At 44.6% G+C, this 18,332-nt stretch overlaps 1 protein-coding gene across 5 annotated transcripts in view; it reads right to left on the reverse strand.

Annotated features, from left to right (window-relative positions):
* The window catches only part of MAPK7 (mitogen-activated protein kinase 7), a 735,466-nt gene that overhangs the window by 357,829 nt on the left and 359,305 nt on the right, over positions 1-18,332 (reverse strand). For all 5 annotated transcript variants that reach the window (XM_044083376.1, XM_044083369.1, XM_044083383.1 and 2 more), the window contains one exon: positions 16,646-17,907. In XM_044083376.1, coding sequence (XP_043939311.1) covers positions 16,646-17,907 — 1,262 coding nt within the window. The remainder of the gene's footprint in view (positions 1-16,645; positions 17,908-18,332) is intronic.

Raw genomic sequence — 18,332 nt, forward strand, 5'->3', positions numbered from 1 at the left:
AATGGTTGGGAAAAAAACACAGGAAGGTCAATGGACTGATTCAAGTTATTCTCAGAAGAGACCTTAGGAAGGAAAGAAGGATTAGTCCTGAGAGCAACCCTGTCATTGTGGAACACTAGGTATGGGGGACGGATACAAAGAGCCTGAATCTCCGAAACTCTTCTGGCTGAAGTAATTGCTACCAGAAAAAGTGTTTTCCAAGATAAAAACTTCAAGGAACAAGAACCTGCAGGTTCGAAGGGGGGCAAAATTAGAGAAGCTAAAATCAAATTCAGATCCCACGGGGGTGGAGGATCTCTCACTGGGGGCCTGAGCAGAGTGGTCCCTTTGAGGAAGGCCTTACAAAGCTTATGAGACATTATATTCCTTTCTGATAGGCCAATGTGAAAATTTGAAATTGCAGCTGATTGCACCCTTATTGTAGCAGAAGCGGACCCGGCATGAAAGAGCTCTGCAAGAAATTCCAAGATGTGGTGTACAGGGGCTGAAAAGGGGTCTATACTCTTAGCCTCTGCCCAGGAAGAAAAACATTTCCACTTACTAGCGTAAGTTTTTCTAGTAGTAGACTTGTGCGATGATAAAATAATTTCATGCATCGACTGGAAGATATCAGGATGCCTGGCTAGGGTTGGAAGTGGAGCAACCAAGCTGTGAGCTGGGGCGATTGTAGGGGATGATGCAGCCCACCCGATTGATGGATCAGAAGGTCTGGAACTGGATCCAGAGTCCAAGGCTGCTCGAGAAGATGAAGATGCAGGAACGGGAACCATATTTGTCGAGGCCAATAAGGAGCAATGAGGATCATTTTGCAGCCCAATACGGTAGCTTTCTGTATCAGCTTGGGAATTAGGGGAAAAGGAGGGAATGCATACAGAAGTCCCTGAGGCCAATCGTGGACTAGAGCATCTCTGGGCAAATGTCCCGGAAGTGGAAGGAGAGAGAAGTTGTTGCTACACTTGCTGTTGAAGGGGGTGGTAGGTCACAGCAAGGTTGTCCCCATTTGCAGAAGATTTGGTCCGCCACTACCTGATTCAGATACCACTCGTGAGGCATGAGAATAGCTCTGCTCAGTCTGTCTGCTATGACGTTGGATCTCCCAGGGATATGTGTTGCGGTCAGAAACCGTTGGGTAGAGATCGCCTATTGCCAGAATCGGAGTGCTTCTCGACATAGGGGGTAGGACCTGGTTCCGCCCTGCTTGTTGATGTACCACACGACTGACATTGTCCATTTGAATTGCAATGGTCCCGGTAGGAAGAGAGTCCTGAAGAGCTTGCAACGCTAAAAGCATGGCCCTCATTTCCAAGACATTTATGTGCAGATGGTACTCTTGAGGTTGCCAGGTGCCCTGGACTGTTCTGCCCTGATAATGCCCACCCGATCAGGGAGGAGTCCGTGGTCAACGTAGCAACTGGAGGGGGGGAAGTACAAATGGTCTGCACAGGGGCACTGATGAGGAGACCATCCACCACGCAAGGTGCTTTTTGAATGCTTCTGTGATAATAATCATGTGAGACATGGGAAGCTGCTGGAAGGACCACTGGGTGAAAAGAAGCCACTGGAGGATCCTCATGTGAAAACGAGCCAGAGGGACGAGTATGATCGCTGCTGCCATGAGACTCACCCAGGGTTTGCAGGACGAACCTGGCTTAAATTCTCTTGCATCCTAACAAGACCTGTACATGCCGCTGAATGACTAACACCCTGTCTGGTGGAAGGCTGGCTGACCCGTCTTTTGTGTTTAAGTTTGCGCCTATAAAGGTGATAGACTGACAGGGCGACAATGCAGATTTTTCGAAATTTATTGTGATACCTAGTCTGGAGCACGTCTGGATAGTGCAGTCTCTGGCTCGCAGAAGGTGATGCCTGGTAGAAGCAGTGAGGAGCCAGTTGTCTAGATATGGAAACACCTGGAATCCTTGCCGTCTCCGGTGAGCGGTAACCACTGCCATACATTTGGTGAACACCCTGGGGGCTGTGGTGAGACCAAAGGGCAGAGCTCTGAACTGATAATGACTGGCTCCCAGCCAGAAGCGAAGGAATCTTCTGGAGCGCCTGTCCATTTTGATGTGGTAGTACGCACCCTGAAGATCTATGGAGCACATCCAAATGTCCTGACCCAGAAAGGGTAAAATGGATTGTAGCGTGACAATCCGACACTCCGTTCTTTGTACAGACCTGTCTGCTGAGATCCAAAATGGGTCTCCAGTCCCCTGTCTTTTTTGGTACCAAAAAGAACCTTGAGCAAATTCCGGATCCTTGCTGGTCTGCTGGGCCTTGCTGGATGGCCCTTTTTCTTAGCAGTTTTGAAACTTCCTGAACTGCTTGATCCCTTAGATTGGGTGGAACATCCGGAAGGGACTTGTTTGACAAGAAGGGAGCTTGAACAAAGGGAATTCTGTAGCTTCCGGACATAACAGACTGTACCCATCTGTCTTGTCTTATGTCTTGCCAGGCTCTTGGGTACAGCAATAATCTTCCCCCAACTGACTCCAGAGGTGGGCAGCCAGGCAACCCTTCAGGGATGCTGGAAGGGCTTGTCAGAGAAAGATTCTCTCTGCTGCCCTGGTTTTGCAGACCCCCTCTGCCATGAGGGTGGCGTCTGTTATTGTTCCCTCCTCTGCTCCTGGAGGGAAACTCACCACGTGTGTCCGGCAAGGCTCCTTGGGATTTCCGGAACCACATCTTTCCACTCTTCTGACCCTTGGGATATGGTCTGGAAGGAGTGGAAAAACGGACTCCTACAGCAAAGAGAGTCTTGCCTTCCTGCGCACACCTGGTAAGGGTGTCCTTCACCTGTGATCCAAAGAGAGAGGAACCAAAGGGGGTGTTGGTGAAAGACGCTCTGAAAGGTTCCGCAAAGTTACAAAGCCGCATCCAAGTGTGTCTCCTTAGGGCGACGCCTGTGTCTGCGGCTCTACTCGCACCATCGGCTGCATAAGAAATGAGCCTCATGGAGGAGTTCACCAATGAATTAAGAGTCGCCAGCTGGGAGGCAGCCTTAGCCAGGGCCCCCTCAGCTGATGGATCTTGGAGGGTATCTCCAAGCTCTTTGAGGAGATCCCTCTGAAGACAGGTAAAGTGGCACAAATAATTCAGAGACTTCATGGAGAAAGTCACTGAAGAGAACATCCGCTTCCCATATCTGACCATCATCCTAGACTCCTTGTTAGGGGGATGGACAGATGAAGAAGTTTTAGCCAACTCCTTCTTTGTGGCCGCCGCTACAACCATGGCATCAACGGGAACACCTTTGGTTAAAAACTGTTTGTCTTGTGGTGCAGTAATGAATTTGGCAGGTCTTCTAGGGGTCGTTCCACTGTGTCTGGAGCTGACCACGCCTTCCGAGCCACCACAGACATTAGTGGGTCGAAAGGCAGAGACACCCAGGAGGTGGAGGGTCAGGATCCAAACACATCCAGGAATACCGACTCATCCACAGAAGGGCTAAGGGTAGACCAATTCCCCCTCTGCCTAAGCATCTCAAGGATGTCTGAGAATGAGACATCTTCAGAGGGGGATCTCGGGGACCCTTCCGATTCCTCCAAGTCGGTATCTGATGTGACAGACTCAGGGGAGTCAACATGCTTACTCTTGCATTTCCTCTTATGAGGTGGCTCCTCTGAATGATCAGGGGAGGCCTCGGAAGAGGAAGATACACCCAATGGGGTGCCCTGGAGCATTGGTTCCCCACGCTTGGGGTCTGAAGGAGGGGCAGAGGCAGTTTCAGGCACCATAGGGGGAGAAGCCGAAGGGGAAGATCGTGGAGCTGACTCAGGGGCCAGCACCTCATGACCTCGAAGGCGTCCCTGCTCGGATGCTGAGACGGTTCCAGTTCCGAAGATATTAGAATCTCTCTCCGCACCGAGGGGGACGGCTCCGAAGCCGATGTAGGAGCCGAGCTCAACTGCGCCGAAGCTCCGAGGGGGAGAACGGGGTCAGACAAGGGTCCGATGCCACTCGCCCCCTCGGAGCCGACGAGGGAGTCTCGGCGCCCAGATCCCTCCAAGGACGGTACCAAGGAAGTGATCAGAGCTGATGACGGAACCAAAGGAGAAGGAATTGGTGCCGAAGGTTCCACGATTCGAACCCTAACGAACTCCAGCTCCGAACTCAAGGGAGGAGTTGGAGGAGGAATGACTGCAGACAAGGATGGAGCCGAACCCTGTTGAGGGGGGCTGGACAACATTTTTGCTAGGGCCTGCGATTTTAAGAGCCTGCTGACCACTCTCTCCAAGTCGTGATCAGATAATCTCGATGACCGAGAAGAGTGGGAGGACCGATGACTGTGCTCCGACTGGGGCGGAGGAGACCTAGGAGCTGAGCGTATCGACTCCAGGGAGGGAGACCTGGATCTTTTTCGACTCCCAGATGGCTCTGAAGTACGCGTCGGAATCGACCGAGAGACAGGAGCATCAATTCCAGCCAGAACCGAGGCAGAAGTAGTAGCTCCACCTAACGATGGCTCCGAGCTGGGAGCCGAAGGTTTAGGTGGTTTGGAGGATTTCACGGGCTGAGCCATTGTCGGTGACTCCTTGGGTTTAAGCAAACCCTGTAGGATCAATTTATTCCTATGCTCCTGCAGGACTCTTGGACTGAAAGCATGGCAGACCGAACGAGAGTCCTGCAGGTGCACGGCGCCAAGACAATAGACACAAGAAGTGTGACCATCTGTCAGAGACATCTTCTGACAGCATGAATCACACTTCTTGAATCTGGACACCTTGGTATCCTTACACATAACTAAAGAAAGGAATACCAAAACAATACAAAAAACTAAAGAGTTTGGGTATGAAAAACTGTCAGACATACACACGCAATTACCACACCCAAACAACAGACACAAGCCTAACAATAACAATTAGACTAAGACAAACTAATATATATATATATATATATATATATATATATATATATATATACACAAATATATATATACATATATATATATATATATATATATACATATATATATACATATATATATATATATATATATATATATATATATTTTTTTTTTTTTTTTAAGAGGAAGAAGATTAGCCTCTAACTTAAACGGCTAATACAGAGAAGAGATGGGGGGGGGGGACTCTCTAACTTAACGAGTTTTCTGAAGGGACGGGAATACAGGTAAAGAGAAAAATATACACCAAAGTTATCCCTAAATAACAGAACACTAAAGTTTATAACCTACACTAAAAACTACTAGTTTTTTTTATCAAAAACAGAGAAGAATAATAAAAATATATGACCTGAGCCAGTAAGACAACCTCGCAGCAGAAGAGGCAAATGAGATCTGGGTGTCTAGCGCCAGGCATCATGGGATATGGGGAGGCCTCGAGCCAGTAAACAGCTCTCGAGCTTTAGAAGATGGCTGAGTCGGAGCCGAGGATTGGCTCCGAACCCAACCAGCAAGAATGAAGGCGAGCTAGACAACTTAACATTATGCTTTCTAGGTGTTTGCTACTGTTCCCTCATGCAAACGTGCAAAATTTATAGCAGCACACAAAAAAGAACACTAATAAGCCCTCTGGCCAATAAAATGACTACAAGTCCTTTTGTGTATTTCCCAACTCAGAGAGACAAGGCAAACACCTCCTGCCACAAGATGAATAAAACCAGTCCTCCTAATGTAAAAACACAGTAAGAAAGTCCCACAAGTACAATGCTTACCACAAACCAATTTAAACAGCTTGTTGGGAGGGTGGCCTAATGGTTAAGGTGTTTGCCTTACAAACACAAGGTGCAGGGTTTGAGTCTCACAAGGGATAATTGGCTAGGCTTAAAATGGCTCACAAGGGCAGTTAGCCTAGTACTAATCTATGAATCTATGAATCTATGGAAATCTCAAGAAAGTCTTACAGAAGTAACAGTGAGAGGAAGAGCAATTTTTTTATAAAAATAAAGTAAAATTTAAACATACTAGCAGGAAAACATTAGAGATCACTGAAAATAACTTAAGCAAGTGTGATTAAGCAATCAAAGGTACTTAACTTTGCCTGGATGGCACTGGATGCCAAGTAAAGTACTCTGGAACTCAGGACTTGGACTCCAAGCTTTGCTAAATATGAAAATTAGCAGCAGACAACATGTAGTAAAGGAGGCTTTATCAAGAGCAATGCCTCCCAGATTCCTTTAGAAGTTCATAGGTATATGTTTGCAGGTACACATACAGGAGATTCATAGAGTATATCCAGTTCCCTTGAGACAAACAAGAAAGGATGGACTACACCACAACCATTCAAAACGGCATCTTCACTATGTGTTGTTTTAGGCTTCTCAAACAGAGAAATGGCCTGAGGTCTTGGATTTTCTCGGACACTAAAATCAACTGAGTTAAGGATGTACTCTTTCTGGTTTCAAGGTCCTCTTGAATAGCCCTTTTTGGTAACAGGTCTTGCAAGGTTGGCCACAGCTTTCTGGTGGAATAGGACAAAAGGGAATTGGATAGTCTAGATATGTCTTATCCGTCTGTTGTATGTGATGGCCTCCCACTCTGATTTTTTTTTATCTTTATTTTCTGCACAATCTGGAAGTTAACACTAAGTTTTGTTTAATTAGTTCCATAATATGTTGCTGGTACTTCAACATGTGAAACTGGCAATTCAATGCCTTGATGGCAAGAGTTGCAGAGGTATATACCCTCTTACCTCATCTGTCTAAAGCTCTGGAATCCCTGTCTGAAGGGGTAGGGTTTTTGGCTGTAGTAGCCTTAATGCCTTTAGGTCCCTGGGAAATGGTCTCTGGATCCGCAGTAGGATTCTTAAAGAGAAATTTGTGAGAGAATCATGTACTCTGTAAGGGTCTATATTAGAACATCGAATATTTAACAGTTCGAATTACTACAGGTCGACCTTTAGTGATCGAACTGTTAAAACATCGAATGTTCAGAAAAAAAAAATAAAAACAACAACAAAAAAAAACTAAACGGTGTAGGCAGGGGGGCAAGCCCCCCTGCATCCCCACCGTGGGGGATGCAGCCCCCCAACCCCCGCTACTTAAATATACCAACTCCGAGACCGCACTACATTGAAGTAAAGGGAAATTTCCCCTTATGGAGATTTCCATTTACTTTGCAGTTTCACTACACTCGTGTTGACAATGTCAGATTTGACACTGTCAGCTTTCGAGAATCTAATATAGACCCACTCTGCAGTACCGGTCAGGTTTTCTAGGGGCCGGAGGTAAAGTGTCTGGAGTAAGACTGGATTCCAGGACAGGGAGTACAGCTGTGCTGAGGCAACTCTAAAAATACCCTGAGTCTCTTTTTGGACTGAGGGTAGTCCTGGCATTCCCAGCAGAAATGCTTTCAAAGTAAGCAAAGTTTCATCAAAAGAAAAATCCTCTTGAGGGGAGGCAGAGGGAATGGATTCCTCTGCATCCAAATCTTCATGGGTTGATAAGGTATGTCCTGGTAATCAGAAGGGTCAGAGTCAATGGACTCCTGCTCTGTAGAAAACAGAAGGAAATTGAGTTAGTTTTCTTTTAGCAGGGAAGACTGGCTTCCCCTAATTAAGGTAATAAAGTCTTCGGCCATTCTAAGCATTTGTTTTTGTGGCACGGAAGCTTGAGCATGCACTTTGGTCGTTGGTTTTCTAGGCGTACTGCGTACTCTGGGCCTGAGAAACTCGGTAGTTTTAGCTAAAAATGAAGTTGTTGGCTTAATGCGAACATCAGTAGGTCGGAATACACCCTCAGAAGCCAGTGCCTGCACAGCAGGTCCGGACCCATCCAAGGTATTGACATCCGCAGGTTCCATAGTTGAAGAAGCATCTCACGGCATACCGGACTCCGAATGGGTCTCACCAGAGGCCTGCGAATCTGTAGAAGCGGGCATTAGGGGCTGCAAAGGCGCCTCACTGAGTACCGGCGGACTGGCGACTAGCTTAACGGAAGCATCGTTGGCAGTTTTGGACCTATGCGGTCTACCTCTGTCTTTATCTTTATGTTTTTTTCAGAATATCGGTAGTCGGATGGCTTATTGAAGCCACTTCGGAATATGGGGAACGAGAGTGAAAGAATTTAGCGACAAAGATAGCCCGACGACGAATTGTTCGGGTGTTAAACAAGGCACAAAACTGACAGCGAGGGACGTCGTGGTCTGGGCCTAAATAGGTAACGCAGTAAGAATGAAAATCTCTGTGAGGTATTTGCTTTCCACAGGCAAGACAATTGTTAATTTTTTTCTGACATCAGTTAGAGCAAGAAAAAAGGATCTCCAAAGGGGTACTTGGCTTTAGAAGACTTCAGGTTTGAAATTCGAAAAACGAAAATTTCAGGTAGTGGCTGACCGGCACTTGTAAACTGCTTCTGCTTTGGGCTCCTTCTCGGCAAGAAAGACTGATGTAATGGTGTCGGCTGCATGTTTTATACCCCTGACAACCTGACGTCATGGAAGAGGCAACAGCATCCGACGCAGAAATCACAAGACTCTGGTATTAAAGCCGACAGAGGGCTACCTGCAGGCAGATACCCCAAGTGTGATGACTGCAACAGTGAAACACAAAGAACATCTACTAAGCCAGTGCCTGCTGCCCTTGCAGAACCATCCATAGTACTATGGGAAAGATGGGTTGTCTGAGTAACCAACTAAACTGGGCAACAGCTGGGAGTAAAGTTGTGACTTTGTGTTTGAAATGGACAAATTCTCCAGAGTTTTGCCATACAGTATACTAACTCCATATGTGCAAGGTAGCCCTCCAGCTAAAGGCAGAGGCTAATAACTCTCACTTCCCAAACCTGTCCAAGGAACAAAACTCCTTATTTGGGTGGTTTAAGGCATTGGACTGATACTCAAAGGGGCTTCTTAATGGCAAATGAAGCAAAAATTCTCAATGACTTCATTCTGTGACCAATAAGGACAGCCTTTGGGCAGCTGGAGAATCTTGTTGTAATGTTTAGGGATAGAAAGTCATTACATCTAAGTTTTTCCAAGTACCACTACCATCTTAATAAGTGATTCCAAGTTAAGTACCATCCAAGAGGACAACCTGGATGAATGAAAGGTTTCTGTCAGGATACACTCACAGGGGGTGTCTCCAGACCACTTAGCCTTACCCTTGATGAGCTCAAAAATTTCATCAAATTTGCGTACAGTAAGGGGCATGGCTGGAGAAGTATCCTGTGTGTGGCTCCCTATTGTAATTTTGAGACCCAGAACTGCAGGTCCTGGAATTGTTAAAAAAGTGAAACTGAAAAAGAACAGTGAATGCTGACAGACAATCACTCTTCTCAAAGTGTTTTTTTTTTTTTTTTTTTTTTGCAGGTTGGGGGGACAAGTTCCCCTGTGCACTACATAATCCCACTATTTACATATAAAACTCTGAGACTACCACACTTTCCAGAAAAAATACTCCCATGACACAGCAATCTCAGACTTGGTATATGCAAATGTTCATTACTGCACATTTGACTTCTCTACTCTGGGATTTGCACTTACAGGTCTCAGAATTTAGAACTACTAAACCCATAAGACTTCCCAGAACCAAAGCACAATCCTCCCCATGGCTACAGAAAAACACTAAGTCAGAAACGAAAAACAGGGATAAGAAGCCTGGGAGCACTGGCGCAAAACCAAAACCTCCACAACTAGACAGAAATTCCTAGAACTACGCACTAGTCAAAAAGCTAATAAAACAGGACAAATACCAATACTTCCAAGTCTGCCCTAGACTCCTCTCAACACAAACCCAAACAATTCTGGTCTACCATAAACTCCATCCTCCACCCAGGTAAAGTCAGTACCCCTCCTCCTAACATCCCTCACTCCTCCGAAAATATTGCTACCTCATTTAACACACACTTCACACAAACCATACTATCACTAGCTAGACAACACAACCCCCCCTCCACTCCAAACCACACCTTCAACTATTAATCTCCCCACTATCTTCTCTTGTTCCTACCACCAACATAAAAAAACTCTTAACTAAACATAAGCCCACCAAATTAGCAGCAGACAACCTCCCAAGTGAATACCTACAAACTGCAGCTGATGCTCTAGCTTACCCAGTATCCATCTTGATTAACCGATCTCTGTCACAAAGTTACGTTCCCACACTATGGAAAGTATCACATATAATTCCCCCTCCACAAAGGCGGCCCCCTCCACAGAACTAACCAATTACCGCCCCACAGCTATGCTCTCTCCACTCTCCAAAATACTAGAGAGATGCATTCACTCTCAGGTCTCAGACTACCTCCTTATGAACAACATCCTTTCCAATACTCAACATTGTTTACGACCAAACCACAGCACCACCACTGCCTTACTCTCCTTTACTAACACTATCTTTCAGCATAAAACAACGGCCATCTCTCCCCTGCTACTTTCCTAGACATATCTAAACCATTCTACATGGTCCCACACAAACAACTCATCTCTGTCCTCAATAATCTATCCTTCTCTCAATCAGTCATCAACTGGTTTCAGAGTTACCTGTCTGACCGCCAACAATCCGTTGTATTGCAGAATGACATATCTCCCCAACTACCTGTCCCTATAGGGGTTCCCCAAGGATCCATCCTTGGACCACTACTCTTCTCTATTTTCACCAATCTAGCCTCTGCCACCAAACATGGCACAATCATACAATATGCAGATGACTCAACCATTATCTGCTCAGCCTAGTCCCTACCCAAACTGCAAAAAGTCACACAGGAAGCCTTTTCCTCTGTTGAAACTTGTTATCCAATGCCCAATTAATACTCAACCCAAACAAAACTAAACTACTCATCTTCCAACCCACCAAACATACTCAAAACAACTCACTTTAACATCTCAGCAAAAGACAACACCACTATACACCCAACAGAACACACCAAATTGCTAGGAGTTGAAATAGACAAACTAAAATTTGACATTCACATATCCATGACCATAAAAAAAGTCCACAAAAAACTAGGAGCATTATACAGAAATAAGCAACCTCTCACCAAAGCAGCAAAGACTTCAGTAGCAAATTCTCACCTTAACTCCACCCTACTTTATGCCTCTCCAATATATACCAACCTAAGGCAATGCGATCTAAACAAGCTCGAGACCTGCTACAACAAAATCGCCAAATTCGCCACAGGGGCATCCTACCGTAGTCACCACTGTCTCTCCCTTGCTGAGCTGGGCTGGCTTGAACTCCCTCACCTCCTTCAATGGTATCAACTCACCCACAAACTAGTAAACCATCCACTAAAAGTCCCATCCCTCCAGAATCTACTCCAACCCTATCGCACCACCAGACCACTAAGATCCAGCAATAAAAATCACTTACAGGTCGCTAAAGTCAATAACTCTGCTAGAGAAGCACTATTCTCTTGCGCCATAATCAAATTATGGAACTCCCTCACACCCACAATTACCTCTGTACCATCATGCACCCACTTCAAAACGTTACTAAAAGTGCACCTAAAAACATGCTGGCTATGCCCTTGCAACTCCTCCTCCTCTAATATCACCCGCCCCATCCACCCACTATCTTTCTTTCCACCCCAATAACTACCTTGATTATAGCAAGCTCGGATGCTCATAAGCCTAACTACTTATCATACAGCAGGAACTTCTTATTGTAACAATTGTTAATGTCTGTTATGTACTTCACAGATGATAAAGATTCTAGTTGTCTACTGATGTACTACATTCTTCATCTGTAACTATGTTTGTAATTTTTAATTGCTATGGTGATCAAATTGTTAACTGCTATGTAAATCCAATGTTAACTACTGTCAGTATATTTTAACTGTGGAGCTTTTCTCCCCGGGCCTCCGCTGAAAATGGACCTATGTCCAGTCAGACACTCCCGGTCAACAAATGTAAATAAATAAATAAATTACCACCAGTGGATAGTCAGCTTTATCAGGGGTGGAAGTCTCTACTGGAAAGTTTATGTTCTTCCACTTCCTCTTAGCCTTTTCTTGCAGTCCCTGGTAGGGGAAAGTGGAGAGAAGGCTGCAGACCTGACTCACAGCTAGCAGCATGGAAGTCCTTCCAGATCCTCTGTCCTGAAAGGGAGACCACGCAGATAAAGCAGAATATAGTCTTAAGTAAACCATGGCCTGTATCACTTCAAGGATGGACTTTTGGGGAAGTCGCATCACTGGTACCAAAATCTGTCACAACGCTGGTTATAAGACCATTAGTATAAAGAGTCCAAATTTACTTGATGCCAACCATTAAAACACTGAAATTAAAGTTGAGATTGATGAGACAGCCAAAGTCCTGGCTGAATGCTAAAAGGCCAAGTTTGGGGATGGAATATTCCATTATGAAGACAATGGGACAAAGACCAAACCATGATGCAGATGCTGGGACTACGCTCTAGATGAAGCTAGGCTCCAAAACTGAATCAAAGAAATCTGGTAAAGGAGTAGTACTGGAGCCCCCAATGCTAGTGGGGAAGGAAACTTGTGATCAAAACTGCTGTATCTGGAAAAAATGGCCACTACATTTTTTTGTAGCCCAGCTCGGCTGACAAAAACCTATATTGTCCACAGGACATAGCAGGAGAACATCTAGGGCTCAGCTCTCTGGTTGTGAAGACACAGAAACTATGCTATCTGGAAAAGAGGAGGCAGGGAATTCAGGGAAGTCTCATTTACAGGAAGTTACACCAGACAAAGACCTGGCTGAAGATGAAATGGTGACAACACAGCTGTAATGTTTAGCAGCAGCAGATTCATTAAACTTAATTTTTTAAGCATACTATAAACAACCTTCTCCACAGTACCACTAGTCTCTTTTACAACTCCAACAGTTCAGTCTTTTTGACAGAGACATGAACGTCTTTTACAGAAGGTAGCTCCCTTTTAAGAGGGTTGGATATAGAAGTAGATGGAGACTGCTCTGGGATCAGCTAAAAGGGTTGCCCAGAGTTTCTTCAATTCTCTACAAATTTTGTTTTGTTATTTAATAGTAGGAGGTTTAATCATGGCATAAATAGTGCACACACTTCTGAAAAAGAATGTTCACCACATCAGACACTTAGACTGCGTGCTTGTTCAATCATGAAACTTCATGCTACAGGAGCAAAAGGGATGAGATAAACCTTGCCTTTGTCCATGGCAAAAATGAAACGAACTCCCAACAGACAAAATAAGACAATTTTAGGCAACAAAAGCAACAGTAAGCAGCTAAGGAAAACAAACTGGTAACACCAAAATGGCACCAGTACACTACGGAGAAAGGAGCCTGGCAAGCTTGACAGGAAAAGGCTACCGAAACAGTTTATAAACAAAGAACCAAAAACAGTAAGACAATATTTCTTCTGATTTAATGAGGACGACTGAGTAAATGAAGGATTTTACTACATCAGAAAAATGAGATTTAGAATGGGGCAGTCTTCTGGGCTATTAGACTCCAAAAGAGCGGGAACGTTTGGAAAAGTTTTATGGGCTGAGATGACCAAGTACCTGGTGATTTAATTCCTACTGGTGACCAAGTTGAAAATCCCAGTGTCAGATCAATCACTTAACCAGGCAAGTAGCAGCCATTAGTAAACTGCCATCAGCAAGATGAAATAAACTTTGTTTGTGTCTTTCGGCTTTTCCTGGTTAGGGGTCGCCACAGCGGAACTCCGGTCCGCTAATGATTTTACGTACCGGGTTACCAGCCCTGATGCACAATCTTCAATGAAGGCACGCCCCATTCACGTATGCCTCCACACAGAAGACGCTCTAGCTGAGAATTGAACGGGACAACGTCTTGCTATGAGGCGACAACGCTACTATTTTTCAAAAATTAACATCTGTTACAAGTTAAATCAAAAAGTGAAAAAGTGTTTCATAGACTATTACAAATATCAGTGTTAAAGGAATAATGGATGAACAGAATATGAACAGAGGCAGTGTGCATCAACTTTACTACTATTTACTTTAGCAATGTTGTCATTCCTCTAAACAAATGTATGACATGAGTGAGTATATACTGTACTACTACTACTGCGCTGTCAAGTAACTTCGCACTTTTTGAATATACTGATCTTCTGTCACATGGCTTGGGACATGGACTGGAAAGGGTCTTTGGATCTATCCACCTGACAAAAACAAAATGCCTGCCTGCTACTCTGGAGCTACAACACCAAGACAGTGTGCATACAGCTTTACTACTATTATGCTTATGACAGTAGTCAGATAGACTCTCACGATCCATTTACAAGACCTACTTGCTAAAGTATAGGTTCATAAGTAGGTACCAGGCTATCGACCCAAGGGCTTACGTAAGCCTAGCCAACAAGGTTCCATGGCTTATGCCACCCAAGAAAGTTATTTTCCTGTGCCACTGTTGAGCAGAGACACAGATGTGATCCCCGGGGTGCATTTCCTATTTCCTATCCACTCATCAAGATTTTTCTTGAAGAGTGCTAATGAAGAACTTTGCTAGACATAGATGGGTAGCCTATTCCAGATTACAGGAAGTCTCTGGGACAGGAATCTATCCCTCCAGCATGTCCTGTTTATTGTGGTGACAAGGTTTAGGTCCCTAGAGCGTGTAACTCGGAGGGATTTGGATTTCTTTAGGTGTAGCATGTCCAACAGCTCTGGGTTTGACATAGCTTTATATGTTAGGCAGAGATCACCTCGGAGTAGGCGATATGCTATGGAGTAAAGCTGGAGTTTTTTGAGGCAGTCAGTGTAGGGCATTTGTTTGAGGCCAGTAATCCTCTTTGTGAGGTACTTCTGTGGCCTTTCCAGCTGCTGCAGATGTTTGTGAGGTACATTCCAAAAGGGGCGTTGTACTCTATAGTGGGTCTAATGAGTGTCGAGTAGAGGGGAACAATGACCTCTTTTTTCCTGGATGAGAACCCTTTTATGATGAGGTGTGCCACGTAGAAGGACATCCTGACTACTGTGGCAATGTGACTATCAAAGGAGAGACTACTGTCCACCTGGGTCCCAAGGTCTCTTATCACACATTCGGTGTTAAGTAGATTGCTGTCTTTGTGGTAGTTCATGGGTGCAGAGTTTTTACCAAAGGGGATGATACTGCACTTTTTGGCATTGAGCTTGTGGCCATGGCTCTGACACCAGGCATCTGTATCAGCGAGGCCCTACTGTAGGATGTCCACATCATTTGGGGACTTGACTATGGCTCCTAGTTTGCAGTCATCTGTGAACTTCGTTAGCCAGAGGCCTTCTGTGTTAGCCTGTACTTCAGAGAAGTAGATACCAAACAGGAGAGGTCCCAGGATGGAACCCTGTGGTACTCCACTTGTCACTGCTTTGAGGTCAGATTTGGAGTCTGCAACTTTTACAGTGTGGGTTCTGTCAGTGAGCCAGTTGGCAAACCATCTTGTGACATAGGGATTTATACCTAGTTTAGTGAGTTTAGCTATAATTCCAGAATGGGGGATGGTGCTGAAAGCCTTGGCGAGGTCAAGATAGGCTGTGTGAACCACCTTACCCTCATCTACGCCTTTAGTGATTGCCTCAAAGACGTCGATCAGGTTCAGGAGGCATGATCTGCCTTTCACAATCCCGGACTGGGTGGGATCCAGTGTTTGGAGCTTACCAATGTCTTTGTTTAGGAGTTCCATGATGATACATTCCATGGCTGTGCAGACCAGGCTCATCAGTCTAATAGGTCGATAGTTCCCGGGATCAGTGGTGGCTACTCCCTTTGTGGAGTGGGATAACTGTTGCTGTGCGCCATTCAGTGGGCACAAAGCCTGATGCGAGGCTATTACTGAACATGGTGCTTAAGTGGGGAGCCAGTTTGTTCTTAAGTTCATGTAAAATGCAGCCTGGGATGTTGCCTGGTCCCATGGATGCTGTGTTTTTGGCTTTAGAGAGTGCAGCTTTTACCTGCGTAGTTGTGATTACAGGGGTTCTGTATAGATATGGGCCCTTTAGGAGGTGAGGGGCGGGTAAAGTTAGCAATGAACCTACCTGCCAGGATGTTGGCAATATCAGTTGGTTCTGTAATTTTCTTGATGTTGTGCTGTAACTCAGAACATATCTGGGTGTTGCCATTGAGATTCTTGACATAGCTATAGAATGCTTTGTGGTTGTCCTTAGAATTAGTGGCAATTTTGTTTTCGTAGCTTTTGGAGGATCTTATAAGGGATCTCAGCTTCTTACTGAGGCTGACCAGGGAGCTTCTCCACTCATGGGATTTTACTCTCTTTTGCAACAGTTTCTTCCTTCTGTTGTACAGTTTGTTTTGGCAGGGGACCACCAGATTGGCTTCCTTTTTTTGGAGGATAGCGTCTTGGCTCTGTTTGGGATAGCACGATCCATGCACTCATGTAAGTGCTTATAGAGTACATTTGTGTAGGATCAGCAGCTGTAACTGTACTGTCCATCTGCATGCATGGGTGCCATGAAGTTCACCACTTCTGCAAATATAGCAAGTAAATGTATCCAAAAGATATGTGAATGTGACCTCTCTTGAGACGGATAATCAGTTTACATTTCTTCCAAAGATAAAATCAGCTGTTGCATTCTGGGCACCATTATGAGATTAATGAGGCTGCAAAACAAACCAGTCATGTTAGCCACGTGTACTATGTAGTCATGTTAGCTAAGTGCATTTTGTGCAAACATTTCCCATGGGGCAAAAAAAGCAGAATCCAAACAACAGACTTGTTTTATCCTCGAATAACAAACAGAACAAAAGGATACACAACAAAAACGACTGATGGAATTTCATATTTACCTTTGGTCTTATTGTATAGTGCAGCCTTAAGAGCAGCCTTAGTGTAATCTGATATTGCACCTTCTCTTTTTGGCATCACCTCAGCCTCTGTCTTTACAGCAGAGGAATCTGGTTTCTTTCCAGTGTTGTCTTTTTGTTGCTTGTGAATAGTTTCCACAGGTGATGTCAAATCAATAGTTTCTAGCTGGGAAATGTGGGAAGGTGAATCCATATCGATGTCCATTTTTCCTCCCACTGAGTTTGCACTGGCCATATCCACATCACAACATGAACCGGAGTCCAAATTAGATTTCTGAACAGTAAGAGCCTTAGGTGCCTTTGATGAAATATCAACCCTTGCTCCATCAGTAGTAGATACCCTCTCTGCCTGAGAATCCAAGGTAATTTGAAACCTGTGTTGAACTCCATCAGTGTCGGAGTTATTCTGAGGTACACTAGCAGGTCTTAGAAATGGCTTAAAACTGATACGACGACGAATCCCTTCCCTTTTGTCATGAAAATCCTTAATTTCACTAGTGATGGCATCCTTAATCTGATCCTTGGTAAGGATCTGCTTATCAAAATCAAAGTCAAAGGCAGGCACACAATTAGGTTCATCATCTGGATCATGGTACTTTGACAAAAATGGATGTTTCAGGGCATCGATAACCGAAATGCGATCCTTGGGATCAAAACGCAACATCTTGGAAAGAAGATCCAAAGCATTTTTATCAACACCAGAGTACACTTTTTCCCAAGGAACAGGTTGGCAAGATGGCAAACTCTGGATGTATGCCCTAACTCTATCAGCACCAATGGAGCGTATTACCTCATTGGAAGGGGTCCCCAAAACTGTCATGATCAAATGGAGCTGGTGAATGTAATTTTTCCCAGGAAAAAGTTGCTTTCGACCTAGCATCTCTGCAAAGATGCACCCAACTGACCACATGTCAATAGCCTGTGTGTACTTATGGAGGGACAGCATTAACTCAGGGGCACGGTACCAGCGAGTGGCAACATACTCTGTCATAAAGTACTTGTACTCATCTGGTTTAGTGCAGAGTCCACGAGCCATGCCAAAGTCACCAATTTTTAATTCACAGTTCTCATTAATGAGTAAATTACTTGGTTTCAAGTCCCTGTGGATGACATTAGCAGAGTGAATGTACTTCAGTCCTCTAAGAAGCTGATACAGAAAGTAGCGAACATGTTCTTGGGTTAAAGGTTGAGAAGAGTGAATGATCTGATGAAGGTCACTTTCCATTAAATCCAGGACAACATATCTACAATAAAGTAAAAAGAAATTAAACTTCAAATAGTCTGATAACAGACATTTAAAACCAACAAATTGAGCATATACAGTACTAATATTCCTGTCATTACTTCTTGATTAATTGGAAAACATTTCTTAATACATGCTTCTTGACAACTTACATACATGCAAGCAATGCACTTTTCTGCCACTGTATCTGGTCTGTCACTCTTTCGTGCCCTAATCTGGCACTTCCAGTTGCAAGTTTATTACAGAACTCAGCTAATTGGATTGAAATGGTCCAGGATGATAAAAATGGAGCTAATGGAAAAAGCTCATCACGATCTTCTGAGCAGACACAAGTCAGAAGCATCGCTCTGACGTTCCTGCTGGAAGCACTGCTGCCATTAGTAGTGCTAATCTGAAGTTGCTGCGTAAGGCACCCGAGACTCCTGC

The sequence above is a fragment of the Protopterus annectens genome, chromosome 1.part1, assembly GCF_019279795.1.
Source record: "Protopterus annectens isolate FY-2018-M chromosome 1.part1, PAN1.0, whole genome shotgun sequence".
Classification (NCBI taxonomy): Eukaryota; Metazoa; Chordata; order Ceratodontiformes; family Protopteridae; genus Protopterus; species Protopterus annectens.